This window comes from Nyctereutes procyonoides, unplaced genomic scaffold (assembly GCF_905146905.1).
Source record: "Nyctereutes procyonoides isolate TBG_1078 unplaced genomic scaffold, NYPRO_anot_genome, whole genome shotgun sequence".
In the NCBI taxonomy this organism is placed as follows: Eukaryota; Metazoa; Chordata; class Mammalia; order Carnivora; family Canidae; genus Nyctereutes; species Nyctereutes procyonoides.
This window is the reverse complement of record NW_026575147.1, coordinates 19,226,310-19,242,538: the sequence shown is the minus strand read 5'-3', so window position 1 is coordinate 19,242,538 and position 16,229 is coordinate 19,226,310. Positions and strand designations below refer to the sequence as shown.

Here is a 16,229-nt window from a genome sequence, read left to right as displayed (position 1 = left end):
GGCTCTGGGGCTTCCTTCTCAGGCTAAGAACAGTCTATTCTGAAATGAGCCTGAACTCCTGTATTTAGGGCTTTCTCTATGAAGCCTGGAAGATGAGAAACTGACCCACTCTTCTCACAACCAGTTGCTTGTTGCGCTGTCTCCTCTGGGATGTTGTACTCAGTTCTGTAAGCCCTGGATTTTATAGAATGTGCCCAAGAGCCCCTCCGGTAAGGCGGCAGGCTTTGGGGGTACTTTCCTGCTGAGCCTCAAAGCGATGAGGGAACTCCCGCCCTCCCTCGCCCAGTACCCGCCAGCCCCCAACCCCCACCCCCCGCCACTTGCAATAATCCCCCGGGGCCTTGTTCTCAGTCCCGGAAGCTCTCCCCATCCAGGATAGGGCAGGCCCCTGGCTGAAGCTGCGACTCCGAGTGCATTTATGCGCAGTCCTGGAAGAGCCTGGGGGCCCCTGCCTACCGCCCAGCTGCGGGCCCGGGTCCCTCCCGGCTCGGACGGTGGTGGAACCGGCAGGAAGGCCGTCTGTGCTTGACTGAACGGCCGTCCTTCCCTCGCCCACCCGCCCTGCCCCGCTGCCGCCGCCTCCAGCCGCCTTTTCGGGCATCTCCCGGCCCTGCGAGCAGGCGGCTGGGCCCGGCCCCGGCCCCGGCCCCGGCCCCGGCCCCGGCCCCGGCCCGGAGAGGAGTGGCTCAGCTGCGCGCTTCCGGAAGCCGCCCGCGAAGCCGCGCTGTTTAGTTTCCCGTCGTCCTTCCCGCCGCGAGCCGGGCCCAGTGGGAAACAGGGTATTCACACTTGCAGCCCCGAGCAAACAAGGACTTCGGGGTTTGGGAGACAGCCCACGAGTTGGGTGCTCTTCTGGATACCAGGACAAGTCGGACATGCACGACCCCTTGCTCTTCTCTGCCTGGCCGCCGCCCCCGCCTAAAGCCCTTTACTTGCGGCTCGGGCTCTGGGGAAGCAAAGATCTCTCACCGGGTTTTGGGGAAGGCTGCGGAAAGCGGGGGGGCGAGCTGAAGTAACCGTGTGCACGGGTGGCCGCGCGGTGGCGCCCGCGCCCGCTGCGGGACGCTTTCGGAGCACCAGGCCTCCGCGGTGCGGCAACCGCTGCCTTGGTCTGTTCATCCAGAAACCGGCTTTAGCCGCGAATTCAATGTAGAGTTTCAAAAAGTGTATTCGTGACCGTTACGTCGCGCTTTACAGTATAATCTACTAACATGTGCCAGTTAGGAACAGAGAAAGGATCGATGAATGACAGCAAGCAGATTTGCAACCAAGTAAAAATGTGAACACGGATTTACACTATCCACTATATTTTTGGTAGAAATTAACGAAAAATATTTCTAATTGTTCAAGAAGTATAAGACACCAACTTACTTTCTATCCGTTCCTTTTACTTGGAGATGTAGTGTTCATCTGTTAAAGGTAAAAGAAGTTTCATCACTTTTTTGAAATCAGAGTACGCAACTGAGAAACACTGAATCCTCGGTGAATGCGGTATCAACACTTTCCCTTTACTTAGAATACTGCAAATGTAGGGAGATTGCTCTTTGAAGCAGGTTGATAATTCCTTTTTTTTTTTTCAGTTGATAATTCCTAGCATGCTTTTTATATATCTTAAATACTCTGCCTTTGAGCTGCTTTCACAATATTTCCAGCTTCTTGCTTTATGCTTCCTGTAGAATTTTACATCATCTTTGTGGTTGAATGGAGCTAGATAACTATCTCTGACAAAGTGAGGTGGAAGTGTTGTGTGTCACTTCTCGGCAGGAGGATTTACTTCCTGTTTGGGGTTGCTCCATACCCTCTTCAACTCTGGCACAACTGCTGGCAATGTTCCGGAAGTACCACCTTTATCAGCCTTCACATTTGACTCTGGTGTAACATGAATGGATAAACCTCCATTCACTTAAGGTGCTGAGATTCAGGAGTTGTTACCTTAACATACCCTAGCCTATTCTTAACACAGCCTACTTCACAGATGAATAGATCAGACGTAGAGCTGTGCATAAGAACTTTGTTGCCTAGATAAGATGCAGTTATTTAATCAGTATTTCTTACACTCTTTGCCCTGTTCTCAGGACTCTTCCTCAAGAGCCAAGCTGGTTTTTTGTTGTGTTGTTGTTTTAATAATAATAAAGAAGAGGCAAGGTCTTTACCTGAAAATTGTCTTAAATTCTGCTTTGCCTCTTTTACAATATACCAGGATTCAGAATATCTCAACATGGGCCAGCATATTTATTTCTAATACCTAGCTTGGCCCTTAATACCCATAAATATAAGACACAAAAATTTACCTGTGGTGTGTAGTGCCTTTGTCTCTGGTACACGGAGATTTTTTTTTTTTATCCTCGGGGCAATGAATCATGATTTGGAATGAGAGATATGCCTTTCTTTTGCAAACTGGGTGAAGGGTGATTGGGAAAGAATGGATAGAAAAGCAGGACTAGCTACGGACATTTATAGTGGACATATTCTTAGGCATGGAAGCCTGTGCATGGAAGTTGATAAATGGGGGCCTGATTTATTGCCAGTGTACCTGCAAAAACATCGTCATGAATCCCTGTGGGTTCACACACTCAAGGAAGACACAGGTCAGTGAGTAAAGCAATCCATATGTATGACAGTAGGTAGGGGGTAGTGGTGACTCTAGAGTTTTAAAGTGCTGTATGTTTCTTGTTTCAATTCACCATTATTGAGTAAAATTCTGTTGATCCACTTCTTGATTTCTGCAAGTAAAATTAGCAGGCTTGTGTTTTGCTTCTAATGCTTACTAGTGAAATTCCAAACTCTGACCTTAAAATGCAAGTCTTCATTATTCATAAAACTACAATCTGAATATATGCAGATGTTCAGATAGGAGAGAGAGCATTTTGCATCATAAACCAACTCAATTTGATAAGGTGTTAAATGAAGGACAGTCACAGGAATATCAAGCTTATTCTGTGCAAAATGGAGCCATGGTGCATACTTTTTACTTACCAACTTGTTTTGTTGTCTGTTAAAAATATGTATGTCCCTAGAAGTATTATTGGAACAGATGGGTCTTATAAGACTCCAAAGACTTTATAAATGTTGCAGTGGCATACAAAACACTCAGAGTGGACTCTAGGAGCAGATGCTGGACAGAGTTGGGGGTGCAAGATGTTTATTAAAGATGAACCCCTGTGAAAGAAAGAGTGAAGAGGAAGGACTGGGCAGTGGAAGAAATCAGACTGCAACGAACCTCGATAAAGCCTTGGCCAACCCTGCTGAGGAGCTCGAGCAAATATTTCTCATAAGCATGTCCTGCTTTGGGTTGAAATGTCCTGTTCTGTTCAGGGAACAGATGCTCGGTGCTCCAGGAATGATGTGACTTTGGGAGAGCTGTGGTGGGGTCTCAGCAGGATATAGTTTGCCTTCTGCTGGGTTTTGCATTTCTTTCCCTTCTCTCCCTTTGGGCTTCTCCCCCCACTTGGATCCAGTCATTTCTGTGTGTGTTTCCAGTACTAGATGAAATAAAAATAAAGAGTTGAGCCCTTAGATAGATAGGGACAAATGTCAGGGACAGGGCACCCAAATGCCATAGGGAAATTGGAGGGCTGACCACCCACCTGGAGAAAGTGTGAGGTGGTACCAAGCCTTGACCTGACCCAGCACTAAGGCTTGGGGAATCGTCAGGTAGGCATCAATGTGGAGGACCCCAAGAACCTATTCCTGTCACAGTGATAGGCCAGAAATAAGGGTAGACTGAAGTGTAAATTGTTCAAATATTAGGGTAGGCAGTCAAGTTCTAACAGAATGGCCAGCAATTGGGAGTGTCAGAGGCTGTCCCCACAGCACTCCTGAAGAAGCTGGACTGAACCAGAGAGGCCCTAGATGGCAGGGGCCATGACAGGAAACCCCTGGCCAAATAAGGAAGAAAAAAAAAAAACTGAGAAAACATACATGCTTCCAGTCCTGCCCCAAGTAATGAGTATTACACCCTTGTTAACAACTGTGGATAAAAACAGAAACCTGAACCCTGGGGCACAGTTTCTCTCTCTCTCTCTCTCTCTCTCTCTCTCTCTCTCTCTCTCTCTCTCCCCCACTCATGTATCAAAAGTGTAATTTCACCTTAATAAACTTTCCTGTTAGTGTCCCTCTGCTCATTTCCATGTTCTATCTGTCCCTGAATTATTTCTCATGACAGACAACCTTTGGTGGTATCTTTGGGAGAAGATGGGTCAAAGCCTCAGGATCAGGGGTCCACCCAGCAATACAATTAAGAAATTGCTTTAATCACAAAAGAGGGGGAAAATTGAGTTAATCAAATCAGTAATTTAAGCGATAAAGTACATGTGAGAAAAAACTGTGACAAAGATAGAAGCACGGAAAAACCTGGAGAGGAAGCACAAAAGAGGAGAGTGGGAAAGGAGGAAGCACTTCATGTTGCTTTAGTAATGACTTCTCCATTCTAGCTCCAGCCCAGGCGCCATCTTCTCTTAGCCCTTTCCCTGAAATTCTATCCACCCTGTGGAATCAGCAGAGAGCTCTCTCTTCTGAGTGTCCATGTCACTTCCTCCTTCAGTTCCCAATTCCTCAGGTTCCACAGAGGATCTTTGGGCCTCTTTCCTATGGGATTCATTCCCTGCAATTCTCATGTCCATTTTCTCAGTCAATAAGACCAAAAGTTATGTGTAATCAAAGAACTCCTACTATTATATATGACCATTTCTTTTAATACAAATGTTGAAGTTGTAACTGGAGCACCTAGGTGGCTCAGTTAGTTAAGCATCCAACTGTTGGTTTTGTGCTCAGGTCTTGTGAGTCTTAAGCTACACCTCGCATCTGGCTCTGTGCTCTTGCCTGGAAGTCGGCTAGAAGAGTCTCTCCCTTTGCCTCTCCCCCATCTCACGCTCATGTGCTCTCTTCTTTCAAGTAGATCTTTTTAAAAAAAAAAATGTTGGAGTTGTACTTCTAGTGAGATGATAATTGCTGTACTTTATTCTCAAAGAGAGAACGTTGTCATTGTCCACAGACTAGGGAAGCAGTGGACTAGAGTGCTCTTCCATCTACTTCACAGTGCTGAGTTGCTTAAGAGTGCTTCTAGGTGGTGGATGTTAAAGGTGATCCCTCCCACATGGAGCCAGGAATAGGCTAGTCAGGAATGCATAATGCATCCTTGTATGGCAGTTAAGCTACGTTTTTTTTTTTTTTTAAAAGCCAAATCTAAAATTTGTTGCTAGGTTTTTTATACTCCTTTTGGGTTTTTTCTATGCTTTAATAAAGTCTTTTCACATGTTTCAGTTTTATTTCAGCTGTGTTATAGAGGAGCAGAAAAATATTTTACCTCCAAGTTGAGAGCCTATGTGGGAGAGTATAGCATTATCTTGAAACTAGTTAGTAATCATCCAGATAATCAGAAGGGGAGAGTATATCTCTAGAGGTAAGAGCTGGGGCTTTATGTCACTGCATCTCCCCAGTTGAAGCTCCTTCCTGCAGTACCCTGCTGGGAGTTCTAGGTTTAATTTATTAAGGAAAGCCACAGTTACATTCTGTCTTCCTGTGGAGTGAGGGAGTGGGATAGGCAAACAGGATTCCTGGTGTCTCTGGACACAGAGAAATTATGAGAAAGCCTCCAATGAAAGGGCAAAAATCATGCCCCCATTTGTCCTGGTGAGGAACTGCCATGTATCTCTATAAGCTGTGTGGATGCATTCCCTGCTAGTGTGCTGAAGAGAAAAGCCATCAGATAACCTTGCTAACTCCAGGGAGGTGTAAGCACTCCACCCATAGTCTCTCAGGAGCCATTTGTTAATTACATTTCCTTATTTGGGTCTCTGCTCTTTTGTCTTCCTGATATCCTTTCTCTCTTTCTGCCTCCTCCTCATTCTCTTTCTCATCTTAATCTCTGGTACATATGCACCCACTTACCTTTTCACCCTGTCCCTAGAAATACATTATTGCTCAAACTACATAGTAAGATAATAGACTGGACTTACAAGTTTTTAAAGATTTCTTTCAAGTAGGTCTCACTTCAAATCACCCCTGATTACCCAGTTTCCAAGTTTATCTCCACTTGAAGTCAACTCATTTGTTTGCTTTATTTCAGAGTTAATCAGATGACATGGGACTCAGAGTTCTAACGTCTTCAAACTTTTGGGTGTTTGCACCCCAATGCACGCACCAAAAAGAAGTGGGAGGCACCATCTCAATCCATGGGCACCCCCTGGGCTCTACTGCTGCTCTCCCTCTGGGGGCTTCTGGGGTGTCTTTTCTTGCAGCTGTTCGAGTTCCTGATATTTTGGCTCTTCTAAATCTCTCTCTTTTTGAAGGTAGGAATTTACTCTTTTCTCAAGACCAGAGTACAACGAGATTTCTAAATTCCACTTTTTCTTTCTTTGCAGTTCCTTATGTATAATCATACAGAAAATGGTATCCACCAAAAATATCATTCCCATTGCCACATAGAAAAGGACGTGAAACCAAACAGGAGTTAGTGTCTGGGGGCCTGAAAAAGAAAATGACAAGAAGAAATGCTAGTTAGAATGCAGAGGGATCTGGATGAGTTATGTTTGGGAGGGAATACTGGCTGACACCTGGTATGCCTGTCCCCATTGGAGACAACGGTAATTTCAGGGGGCAGATAGGTGCTCCACCTGAGTTATATGGTGTACAGACCAGGGGCAGGCTCCTCATAAGAGCTTAACTGCCAGGGCCTACTAAGTGGACTTCCTAGTTTCAGACAAAAATGCTACGTCTATGCCATTTAATGCCTGAAATGGATTTGGGCTGAAGATAAACTTTTTTCCCAAAGAGTCTTTGTCTTGGGGCTCACAGTCTCTCTACTTCAGCCAGATATAGACACTTGGGCAGGTATTTATGTGCAATCCACAAAATCCCTACCTCACCAATCTACCATGTGAGCTCCTTGAAGTAAGAGCTGTACCCCACTGTCTTCATATCCCCACATTTATGACAACAGATGGAAGGAACTCAATATATTGATTAGATTTTTAGGGTGGGGGGAGGAACAAGGAGGAAAAAAGAAAATGAAGAAGAAAGGAAGGACAAAAGGAAGGCAATAAATGGAGTTAAGAAAGGAAACTTAATGGAGCTCATGAGAATAATGAAGTTACGAATCAAGAGTGGAAATGCCCCTTCATGGGTTTTTCCTGGGTGGGCCATGAAATCCCCTTAAACAAACCTCAGCCCCAAAGGAGAAAAGGGAGCATCTTCTCCTTGTGCCTGTCAGTTCCCCTCATGCTCACCAAGCACTTGAAGCTCCAACTCAGGGCTGCGCTTGACGACATTGCCATCTTCTGTGGTAGCCTCGCACCAGTATAACCCTGAATCTTCTTTCTTAGCAGTTAGTATCTGGTATTCAGAGGATGTATTCCTGCTCAGCAGGATCTTACTGCCCATGTAGAAGGAGAAGTAAAGTTGCAAACCAGGTCTCTGTAGGAGGAGCTTTGTTTCACAGTTCAGATTGACCACATGCCCCTCCAGGATGGGTGATGGCAAGGATGCTTTTAGCACAGGGGCTGGAAATAGCTCTAAAGAAAAGTTGATGGGGACAGGGTTGCCTGCTTCAGTGTCAAGGTTCTTTTTACAGAAAATATACCTGGTTCCTCCTTGGGAAACCTGCCCCTAGAGAATGCATCTGTAAGACAAATTTTCCCACTTTCAGCAGAGAGGCATTCTTGGGGTTTCCTCATAGATACTCTTATAGTTGCCAACTTCCTCATTTCCTACTGGGGAGAATACCTCCAGGGATCCCTGGGTGGCTCAGTGGTTTAGCGCCTGCCTTCAGCCCAGGCATAATTGGGATTGAGTCCCACGTCACACTGGGCTCCCTTGCATGGAGCCTGCTTCTCCCTCTGCCTGTATCTCTGCCCCCCCCCCCGTATCTCTCATGAATAAATAAATAAAATAAAATCTTTAAAAAAAAAATACCTCCACACAGTCCATGCTTACCTGAATAGTCATATTACTGATTATGTGACCATGCCTTTTGGTAATGGTCCACCAGGAGTGGACACTGACACACACTACTTGCCAGGTCAGTGACTTATTACTTGTGTTACTTACTTCCCCCAAAAATAATCTGGGACAATCCTCTTTTTCCCATAGGAATGAATTCTTTTTCAGACAGAAACTATAACTATATGAGTACTAAGATGAAAGAACCACAATGAGGCCCTCATGTAAGCTGGAACAGAGAAAGCTACTTAGTTAGCACATGTTCAGAGAGAAGTAGAATCAGAGAGTCCATATTGCCCCTGAGAGATAGATAAAATGTAAAACCAAGTCCTAATGTCTTCATGGCTTCTGATTCTATGGAGCTTTTTATGAGACTCCATTGAGTTATTTTTTAATAACCCTCCTACATACCTCAAGTAAATCTCTATTCCTTGCAACTAAAATGATGAAATAGATCCTCACTATGCCCTGCCCTTCATGTTAGCTCCTGGGATTACTGATGGGCATTGCGATTTACTGGAAAGAACAATAGACTGGAGGCCCAGAGGACTTCAGTTCCAGTCCTGGCCCAGCCACTGGTCACTGCATGGCCTTCAGTGAGATAGCTACCTCTCTGGAACTTAAGTCTCTTCTCTTGCAAACTGAAGTGATGATTTATAATGGTCCTTAAAACTAGAGCTCTGTGACTATTCAGATACATACCTTTTATAGTGATAGATACTCCTGCTGATTCGTAGCGTTGCTTTCCCATGCCTGAGCAGTGATAGATGCCATTGTGATGTAGGCTGGTTTTCAGAATGGTAAATTCAGAATTCTGAGGAGAAAACTTCAAGACTGTGCCATTTTTGTAGAAAAGCACATTGTACACCTGCTTATTATTCCATGCATGACACCTCAAAGTCAGAGGTTCCCCTTCCGTGAAGACTCTGCCAGAGACCTGGAGTATTAGCCAATCTGGAAAATATACACCCAAAATGTATGTATACAGTAGCAGAAGTACAAGGAGGCTGAAGCTGGGCCCTGGTGGATTTCTTATCTTTTTTTCTTTCAACATTTCAACCTCAGAGCTCTGCCAAATTTGAGGCCTATTGCCCATCCCCCAATTATCTTTAGCTTTTTTGGGAAGAAAAGTAGTCTTTACAAGCAGCCATGCACACAGGCCCTTCTTACTTCCCTTGCCAGATTTCAGAAGTTGGTTGGGATAAAAACATTTTACTGTATGTGGTAGGCAATATTCTAAGATGACTCCAGTGTGTCACACCCTTGTGTAATCCCCTTGGGTGTGTGTGTAACCTGAGACTTGCTTAATGAACAGGATATGAAAAAGGTTACAGGATGTCTCTGTCACGATGAGGTTCCGTTATATGACTCTGCCTTAGCTGACTGGACTGAGAGTCTCCCACTGGCCCTGAAGAAGTAAGCCACTATGTTGGGAGAGGGCCATCTGGCAGAGGCCTGCCTCTAGGAGCTGAGATTACTTCCAACTGACAGCCAGCAAAAAGGTGGGGACCTCAGGCCTATAACATAAGGAACTGAATTCTAAATTCTGCCAACGACCATGTGAGCTTGGAAGATCTGCAGGAAGGAACACAACTTAGTCAATACCCTGACTGCAGCCCCTGCAGAGCACCCAGCTAAGCTGTGCTGAGACTCCTGACCATGGAAAGATAATAAATATACATTGTTTTAAACTGCTGTGTTTGTAGTAATTTGTTACACAGCAATAAAAAAAAACTAAAACACTCCAACTCCTGACTACTATGTTAAGGGCATCCCACATACTTGTTTGTCCCAAGACAAGCACACAGAATAGCAAACATTTCCAGATGTATATGTGCCCCTAAATTGACAGAATATACACACATGCGCAGATCAGTGATCTAGCTGGTAAAAACAAGCTCCGAGTCCAAGGGGCCCTCCCTTTTGATGTACACCTCTAAACATAACCAAAAAAATGCTTCCTTTTTCTTTCCCTGGAGCAGTTGATTTGGCTAAATGGGGAGGAGGTTCTTAAAGGACAAAAGACGAAAAGGGACAGTAGTGTTTTTCCCCCTCCAGAACTTACCTAAGAACAGAAGGCAGAGGTATTCCAGTGGTATATGTAACATGACTTTTATAGTTTTGGATGCTGTCACAGTGTTTCTAAATATAGTGCTCTTCTCTCCCTTATTCCCATTCCCAACCAAGAGGTGCTCAAAGATTACAGTACCCCAACACACAAACACCTTAGCTTTATACATCCACAAACATGATGGGATCAGACACTCAAAAATACTAGTGATGATATAACATATCTGAATGACACAATGAATAGAGTTGATTTTTGTGGATTTACATAGAAGCTATAGCTTAAAGAAAATTCACATACTTTCCAAACACACATGCAACAGTTAAAAAAACCAAGTATGTACTAAGCCACAAGCAATTTTCAACAAATACTAAAGAACTGATACCATATTTAACATAAAATTAGAAATCAGTAACAAAAAGCCACCTTCCTAAATCACTTCTAAATAATTCATGAGGAAAGAAAAAGAAAGAAGAATTATATACATACTAATGAAAATTAAAAAGATTTAGTCTTAAATGATAGTTGGGAGTATTATCAAAAATTGCAGGATACAGCTTTTTAGCAGACATTATTAATTTCCTCCTCAAAAGCCATTCTTTCCATCTTCATCACCTTAAAGCAGGATTGGGATGCTCATAGATCCTCAAACCAGCTGTATTTTTGTGGTCTCAGCACGTACAGATTTAACTGAAGTGACAGAGTTAGTGTACCTACAGATGAACTCTCCTCTGCTGGTTAGCTGTGGCAAAACATTTTTAAATAAGGACATAGCACCAACTCAAAAACCTGATGTATTTATACTGTACTACAGTAAATGTAAGCACTTTTTTTCACTGAAAAAACAGCATAGATAGTGAAAAGACAAGCCACAGTGTGAAAGATATTTGCAACACTTGAAAAAGGACTCATGTCCAAACTACAGAGATCCTACAAGTCGATAAGGAAAGACAACAATAAAGAAAAATTGACAAAAAAACCTAGACAGGTATTTTACAAAAGAGGATATCCAAATAAGTAATAAATGTAGAAAATGCTTGATGTCATGAGTCTTCAGGAAAATGCAAATTAAAGCTATGTGATGACTATCGCACATGCACCAGAATGACTAAACTGTGTGTTAGAAAGAGAAAGAAAGAAAGAAAGAGAGAGAGAAAGAAAGAGAGAGAGAAAGAAAGAAAGAAGAAAAGAAAGAAAGCACCGAGTGTTGATGAGGATGAAAAGGAACCAGAACTCTTACATTCCACTGTAGAAGTGTAATATGGTATAACCACTTTGGAAAACTAAAGCTGAACAAATAGATGTACATTTGGTGACCGAGCAATTCCACTCCTAGGCATATCAACAGATATGTATACATAAGTGCACCAAAAAACAGGTATCAAAATGTCCACAGTGGGGGCACCTGGCTGGCTCAGCTGATACAGTGTGCAACTCTTGATCTGGGGATTATGAGTTCCAGCCCCACGTTAGGTGTAGAGATTACTTAAAAAAATAACATCTTAAAAGAAAAATGTTCATAGCACTACTACTTGTAAGAGGCCCGAAATAGTGGGGCCCCTGAGTGGCTCAGTTGGTTAAACATCCAATCCTTGATTTTGGTTCAGGTCATGATCTCACTGTCCTGAGACAGACTCTGAACTCAGCGTGGAGTCCGCTTGAGATTCTCTCTCCCTCTCTCTCTGCCACTCCCACTCATCATGCTCGCTCGCTCTCCCTCACTCGCTCTCTCAAATAAATAAATAAAGCTTTTTAAAAAAATGGAAAATATATTATCCTCAGTAAGTCATTAATGCTGGGGCTTCTACAGTCTGTACAGAGGCAAAGAAAGTGGACTCTTCCTAGCCCTGTTTCACTTTTTTTGTCACTTGAACTATAAAACACTTCTTCTACTTCAACTATATAAAATATCTTGTAAAAACAGTTCTGTCCAAGGGACAGTTAAACCTCTGACTTCAGCTCAGGTCATAATCCCCAAGTCCTGTGCCCCCTGGCTCCCTGCTTGGTAGGGAGACTCCTCCTCACTCTCTTTCTGCCCCTCCCCTTACTTCTCCCCCAACACATTTGAATGATTTATACTTAATAATGAAACATTCAGTTTCCATTTCTTGACAAATGGAAATCTTTTACAAATTTAAGTGGATATGTTGAGGGGGGAGGGGTTCCCTTCCATTCATCAACATTTAAAATGCTTAGTCTCAAAGTAATTTCATGTCCAGAATATTATCTTACAGATATATTATGAAATGTGCTCCAGTCTGTAAGTATAGAGATGTCTATTGCAGGACTGTAAAAACAAAAAACTGGAAATATACTACAAGTTTACTAATAGGTAAATGATTAAATCAGTTACAGCACAGCCATATGGCAGACATTTGAAAGTTCGTGGTAGATCTCTATTGATTTAAATAGACCTCCAAGGTATTTTAAGTGATAAAAGCAAGGTGTAGAACAGTATATAGAGTATTCAATCAACCATTTAAAAAAATTCATTTCTTTGAGAGAGAAAGCAAGAGAGCACAAGCAGAGGGAACAGCAGAGGGGGAAGGAGAAGCAGACTCCCCGTTCTCCCTGTTGAGCAGGAGGCACAATATGGGGCTCAACCCCAGGACCCTGGGATCATGACCTGAGCTGAAGGTAGACACTTAACTGACTGAGCCCCCAGGTGCCTCATCAACCACTGTTTTTTATGGTTCATAAATATTAACAGTTTTATTTCTATAGAAGGTGACCATGGGACTAGGAGTTTGAGGTGGAAGAGAGATTTCATTGTTCATCATTGTACATTTTTCTGAATTCTTATTTACTGTGTGCAGATTTTCAACAAAATTAGATCATTTTAAGTAATAAAATCTTAGGGTCTGAGTTTTACACTAGATACCCTGCTCACAGCTGTCCCAGAGGGGTGCTATTGGTGCACAGTTTAAGGACCCTCATGTGATATTCTAAGTATTTGAACTTAATTTCACCTAGTAGGCACACAGAACTGAAACTTACACTCCAATAAATAAAAACACACATATCTGGCATTGATAAAGGGGAAAACATAAAGGGAGACCTTGTGATTTCCAGCTCTCCTGTTCCATGCCCTACTTACCTCTGTGGATTTCCAGCTGTACCGGGTCACTTAAGACCGAGAGACCTGTCTGGCACCTGTATTCACCATTGTCATTGACACTGGCAGCAGCGATTCTGTATCTGGGGGTCAAGGTCTGAGTGGCTGTGCCATTGAGAAACCACTGTGTAGAGCTGTCCCCAGGCAAATGGGGTCCCTCGCACCATAAGGTTACACTTTCCTCTTGGAATACACTGACCCATGGAGGCTGCAAGGTGATCACTGCCTTTACGGGGTCTGCTTGGGGATTAAAAAAAGAAAGAAAGAAAAAGAAAGAAAGAAAGAAAGAAAGAAAGAAAGAAAGAAAGAAAGAAAACAAAAAAGAAAAGGAAAAAGAAAAAGAAGGGAAAAAAAAAGACCAAGTGGAATAAAAGGAAGATCTGCGTAATTAGTAAGGTTTTGTGGAAGGCACAAGGTAAAAAATATATAGTTAGATGAGACTGAAAAATAAGCAAGTGGGAACCTGTAAAAGCTAGCTACTGAGAGCATCCACACCCCATGCACAGAGCTCCGTTCATGTTATTAAATCTACATCTAGATGTTGGAGATTTGGGGTTCCTAAGAAACAAATGACTAAAAAAAAAAGAAGAAGAAGAAACAAATGACTAATTTAGTTTTCATTGTTGGTAAAGCAGGAGAGTTTTAAACCCAGGCAAGTTGATTGGAGCTGGTTCTCTTATCCTCTGTGCTATACTGTCCCTGAGGGTTAAACTCAGGACTTAATTAGCATCTGCATTGGAAATAGAGGCTCAAACTCCTCACTTAGAAAGAAAGCCTTCAGTACTTGCTTGGTTCTCTCTAAAAATAAAGTACTCAGCTTTCTTCTAAAGGGGACAGGTTTGAGGAATGTTGGAAGAGCTACGTCTATAGTTTTGCAATTCTGGAATTGGCAATTTGCAATTCTGGAATGTTGGCAGAGCTACGTCTATAGTTTTGCAATTCTGGCCTTTTCCTGCTATTATATACACATAGGCATTTAGTCCAAAGCTCAGGACTTTTTCAGGAAATCTTAGAGAGAAACTTTAAAAATCAGGATTTTATTAAAATCATACTCCGAATATAGGAGATTTTACATAATAATTTATAAATCTTTCTTGTTTCTATCCTCTCCCTATACTCTCTTCTTCAGGAAAACAAAACTCACCCTTCAGAAGCAGGAATGTAGCAGAGGAAGAGAAATAAAGTTAAAGATTACTCACCCGTTTGTGCACCAGCTGGGACTGTAATAGACCAAAGAGAGACATAAGTTGGTCAGTGGGAGATGACGAGGAAAGGAGAATCAAGGAGACAAAACTAATATAGACTCTAAGGGGCCAGCTTAGGTGTCTTGAGTCTCTACCCCCTTTCTCAAAATCAGGGACTAGTGGTACTGAACAACCTATGGATGGTTATTGATGAGGCTTTATTTTGATATGATGCTTCCAGGCTAAATGTTATCACTAAGTCTCTCTTCCCAGGCTTTTGGTATAATGAGCATAAATAAATCATGGAAGCACAGATATAGTTGTCCCCACATTCATGAGTTCTAGTCTAGGATACCAAAGGAAGACAGTCAGAGCCACTACCCTTCTAGCTATCCCTCTATACCCAACTTACCCCAAAGGAGTAGAACTGTCAAGAGCCACATGTTATCGCCAAGCTGATGGGAACAGTGAAGTCTGTAACATGCAAGACATTGAAGAGTTTCTGCTGGAGGCTCTGGAGCTGAAATTAGAAAAGAGGAAGGAAACTGCCTCTTCTGACCACTACCATCATGCTCCTTTTTGGGGAAATATGTCCTTAATTCTTGCAGCATTCTCTTCCCATTCTCAAACTACTTCTCCAGTTTGAAACTCTGGATTTGGGGTTATGAAACTCTCAAATTCAAGGGAAAGACTGAAGTTTTTATTAGTATTCTATTCTTTTTTTCTTTTAAGATTTTATTTATTCACGAGAGACAGAGACAGAGAGAGAGAGAGAGAGAGAGAGAGCCAGAGACACAGGCAGAGGGAGAAGCAGGCTCCATGCAGGGAGCCCGACGTGGAACTCGATCCTGGGCTGAAGGCGGCGCTAAACCGCTGAGCCACCGGGGCTGCCCATTGATATTCTATTCTAATTGTATTCTCTCTTTACTAATTCTGTTTTGGGGGGCTAAAATATAGCAAATCCTCATTTCTAAAACTATTTCAAAGCCTGGCCATTGTCTCTACAACTTTATCATTTGAATCCAGGTTATTCTGTATCAACCTCTACACGACATGTGAGGAATAACTCATTTATAAGAGCTTCCCTACTACAATGAAGTCTCTATTCCTCTGAGAATACATACAGGATCAATATCCCATTTTGGTTTGTTTTTTTAAAAGCCACCTCCCTGAAAAACATTATGAATTTGGAGTGTTTATCTTGGCTATAGCTAAGGAAATTAACTGTTTCATGTAAATGCTATAGAGAAGAAAAATGACTCGTATATATGAGTAGAAATATCTCTAAGAAGGGATGTCTCTTACTCATGGACATGCAAGATATTTCTTTTTTTTTAATTTTTAATTATTTATGATAGTCACAGAGAGAGAGAGAGAAAGGCAGAGACACAGGCAGAGGGAGAAGCAGGCTCCATGCACCGGGAGCCCAACGACGTGGGATTTGATCCCAGGTCTCCAGAATCGTGCCCCGGGCCAAAGGCAGGCGCCAAACCGCTGCGCCACCCAGGGATCCCAGATATTTCTAATGTTTTACTGTTACTACCAGCACTGCAATGAATAGTTTTACACCTATCTTTAAGAACTCAACTTACTATCTCCATAGGATACATTCTTAGAACCAACATCACTCAGTCCAAGAAAATATACATTTTTTTCTTTAGATACATGTTGTCAGATTGTCTGTTATCATTATCATCATCATTGCATATATTTGTAAAGTGCTTGTGATATACCAGGCAAATATGCTTGATATGTCTTTTTTCATTTAACCCTCAAAATAAAGTATGAGTAGACTCTCTGGTTGTCTCTGTTTTGTAAATGAGAAAACTAGACAAAGAGGAATTTGGTAACTTGCCCAAGGTTATAAAAAGTAGAAACCAGGTTTAAAGCCAGGCACTTTGATTTCCTCCACAGTCTCTCCAAG

General features: G+C 42.6%; 1 protein-coding gene across 3 annotated transcripts; it reads right to left on the bottom strand.

The window, feature by feature from the left end:
• Nucleotides 1-5,978: 5,978 nt before the first annotated feature.
• FCGR1A (Fc gamma receptor Ia) lies at nt 5,979-14,796 on the bottom strand. 3 transcript variants are annotated; one of them, XM_055312508.1, is made up of 6 exons: nt 14,718-14,796; nt 14,321-14,341; nt 13,104-13,361; nt 8,641-8,892; nt 7,227-7,511; nt 5,979-6,466 (listed from the first exon to the last, which is right to left on the bottom strand). In XM_055312508.1, the coding sequence occupies exons 1-6, from the start codon at nt 14,746-14,748 to the stop codon at nt 6,192-6,194; spliced, it is 1,122 nt and encodes a 373-aa protein (XP_055168483.1). In that variant the 5' UTR covers nt 14,749-14,796; the 3' UTR covers nt 5,979-6,191. The 3 variants fall into 3 exon arrangements, with proteins under 3 accessions (XP_055168483.1, XP_055168484.1, XP_055168486.1); XM_055312509.1 differs by having other exon boundaries at nt 13,104-13,358; XM_055312511.1 differs by lacking the exon at nt 13,104-13,361 and having other exon boundaries at nt 5,985-6,466.
• Nucleotides 14,797-16,229: the final 1,433 nt, after the last annotated feature.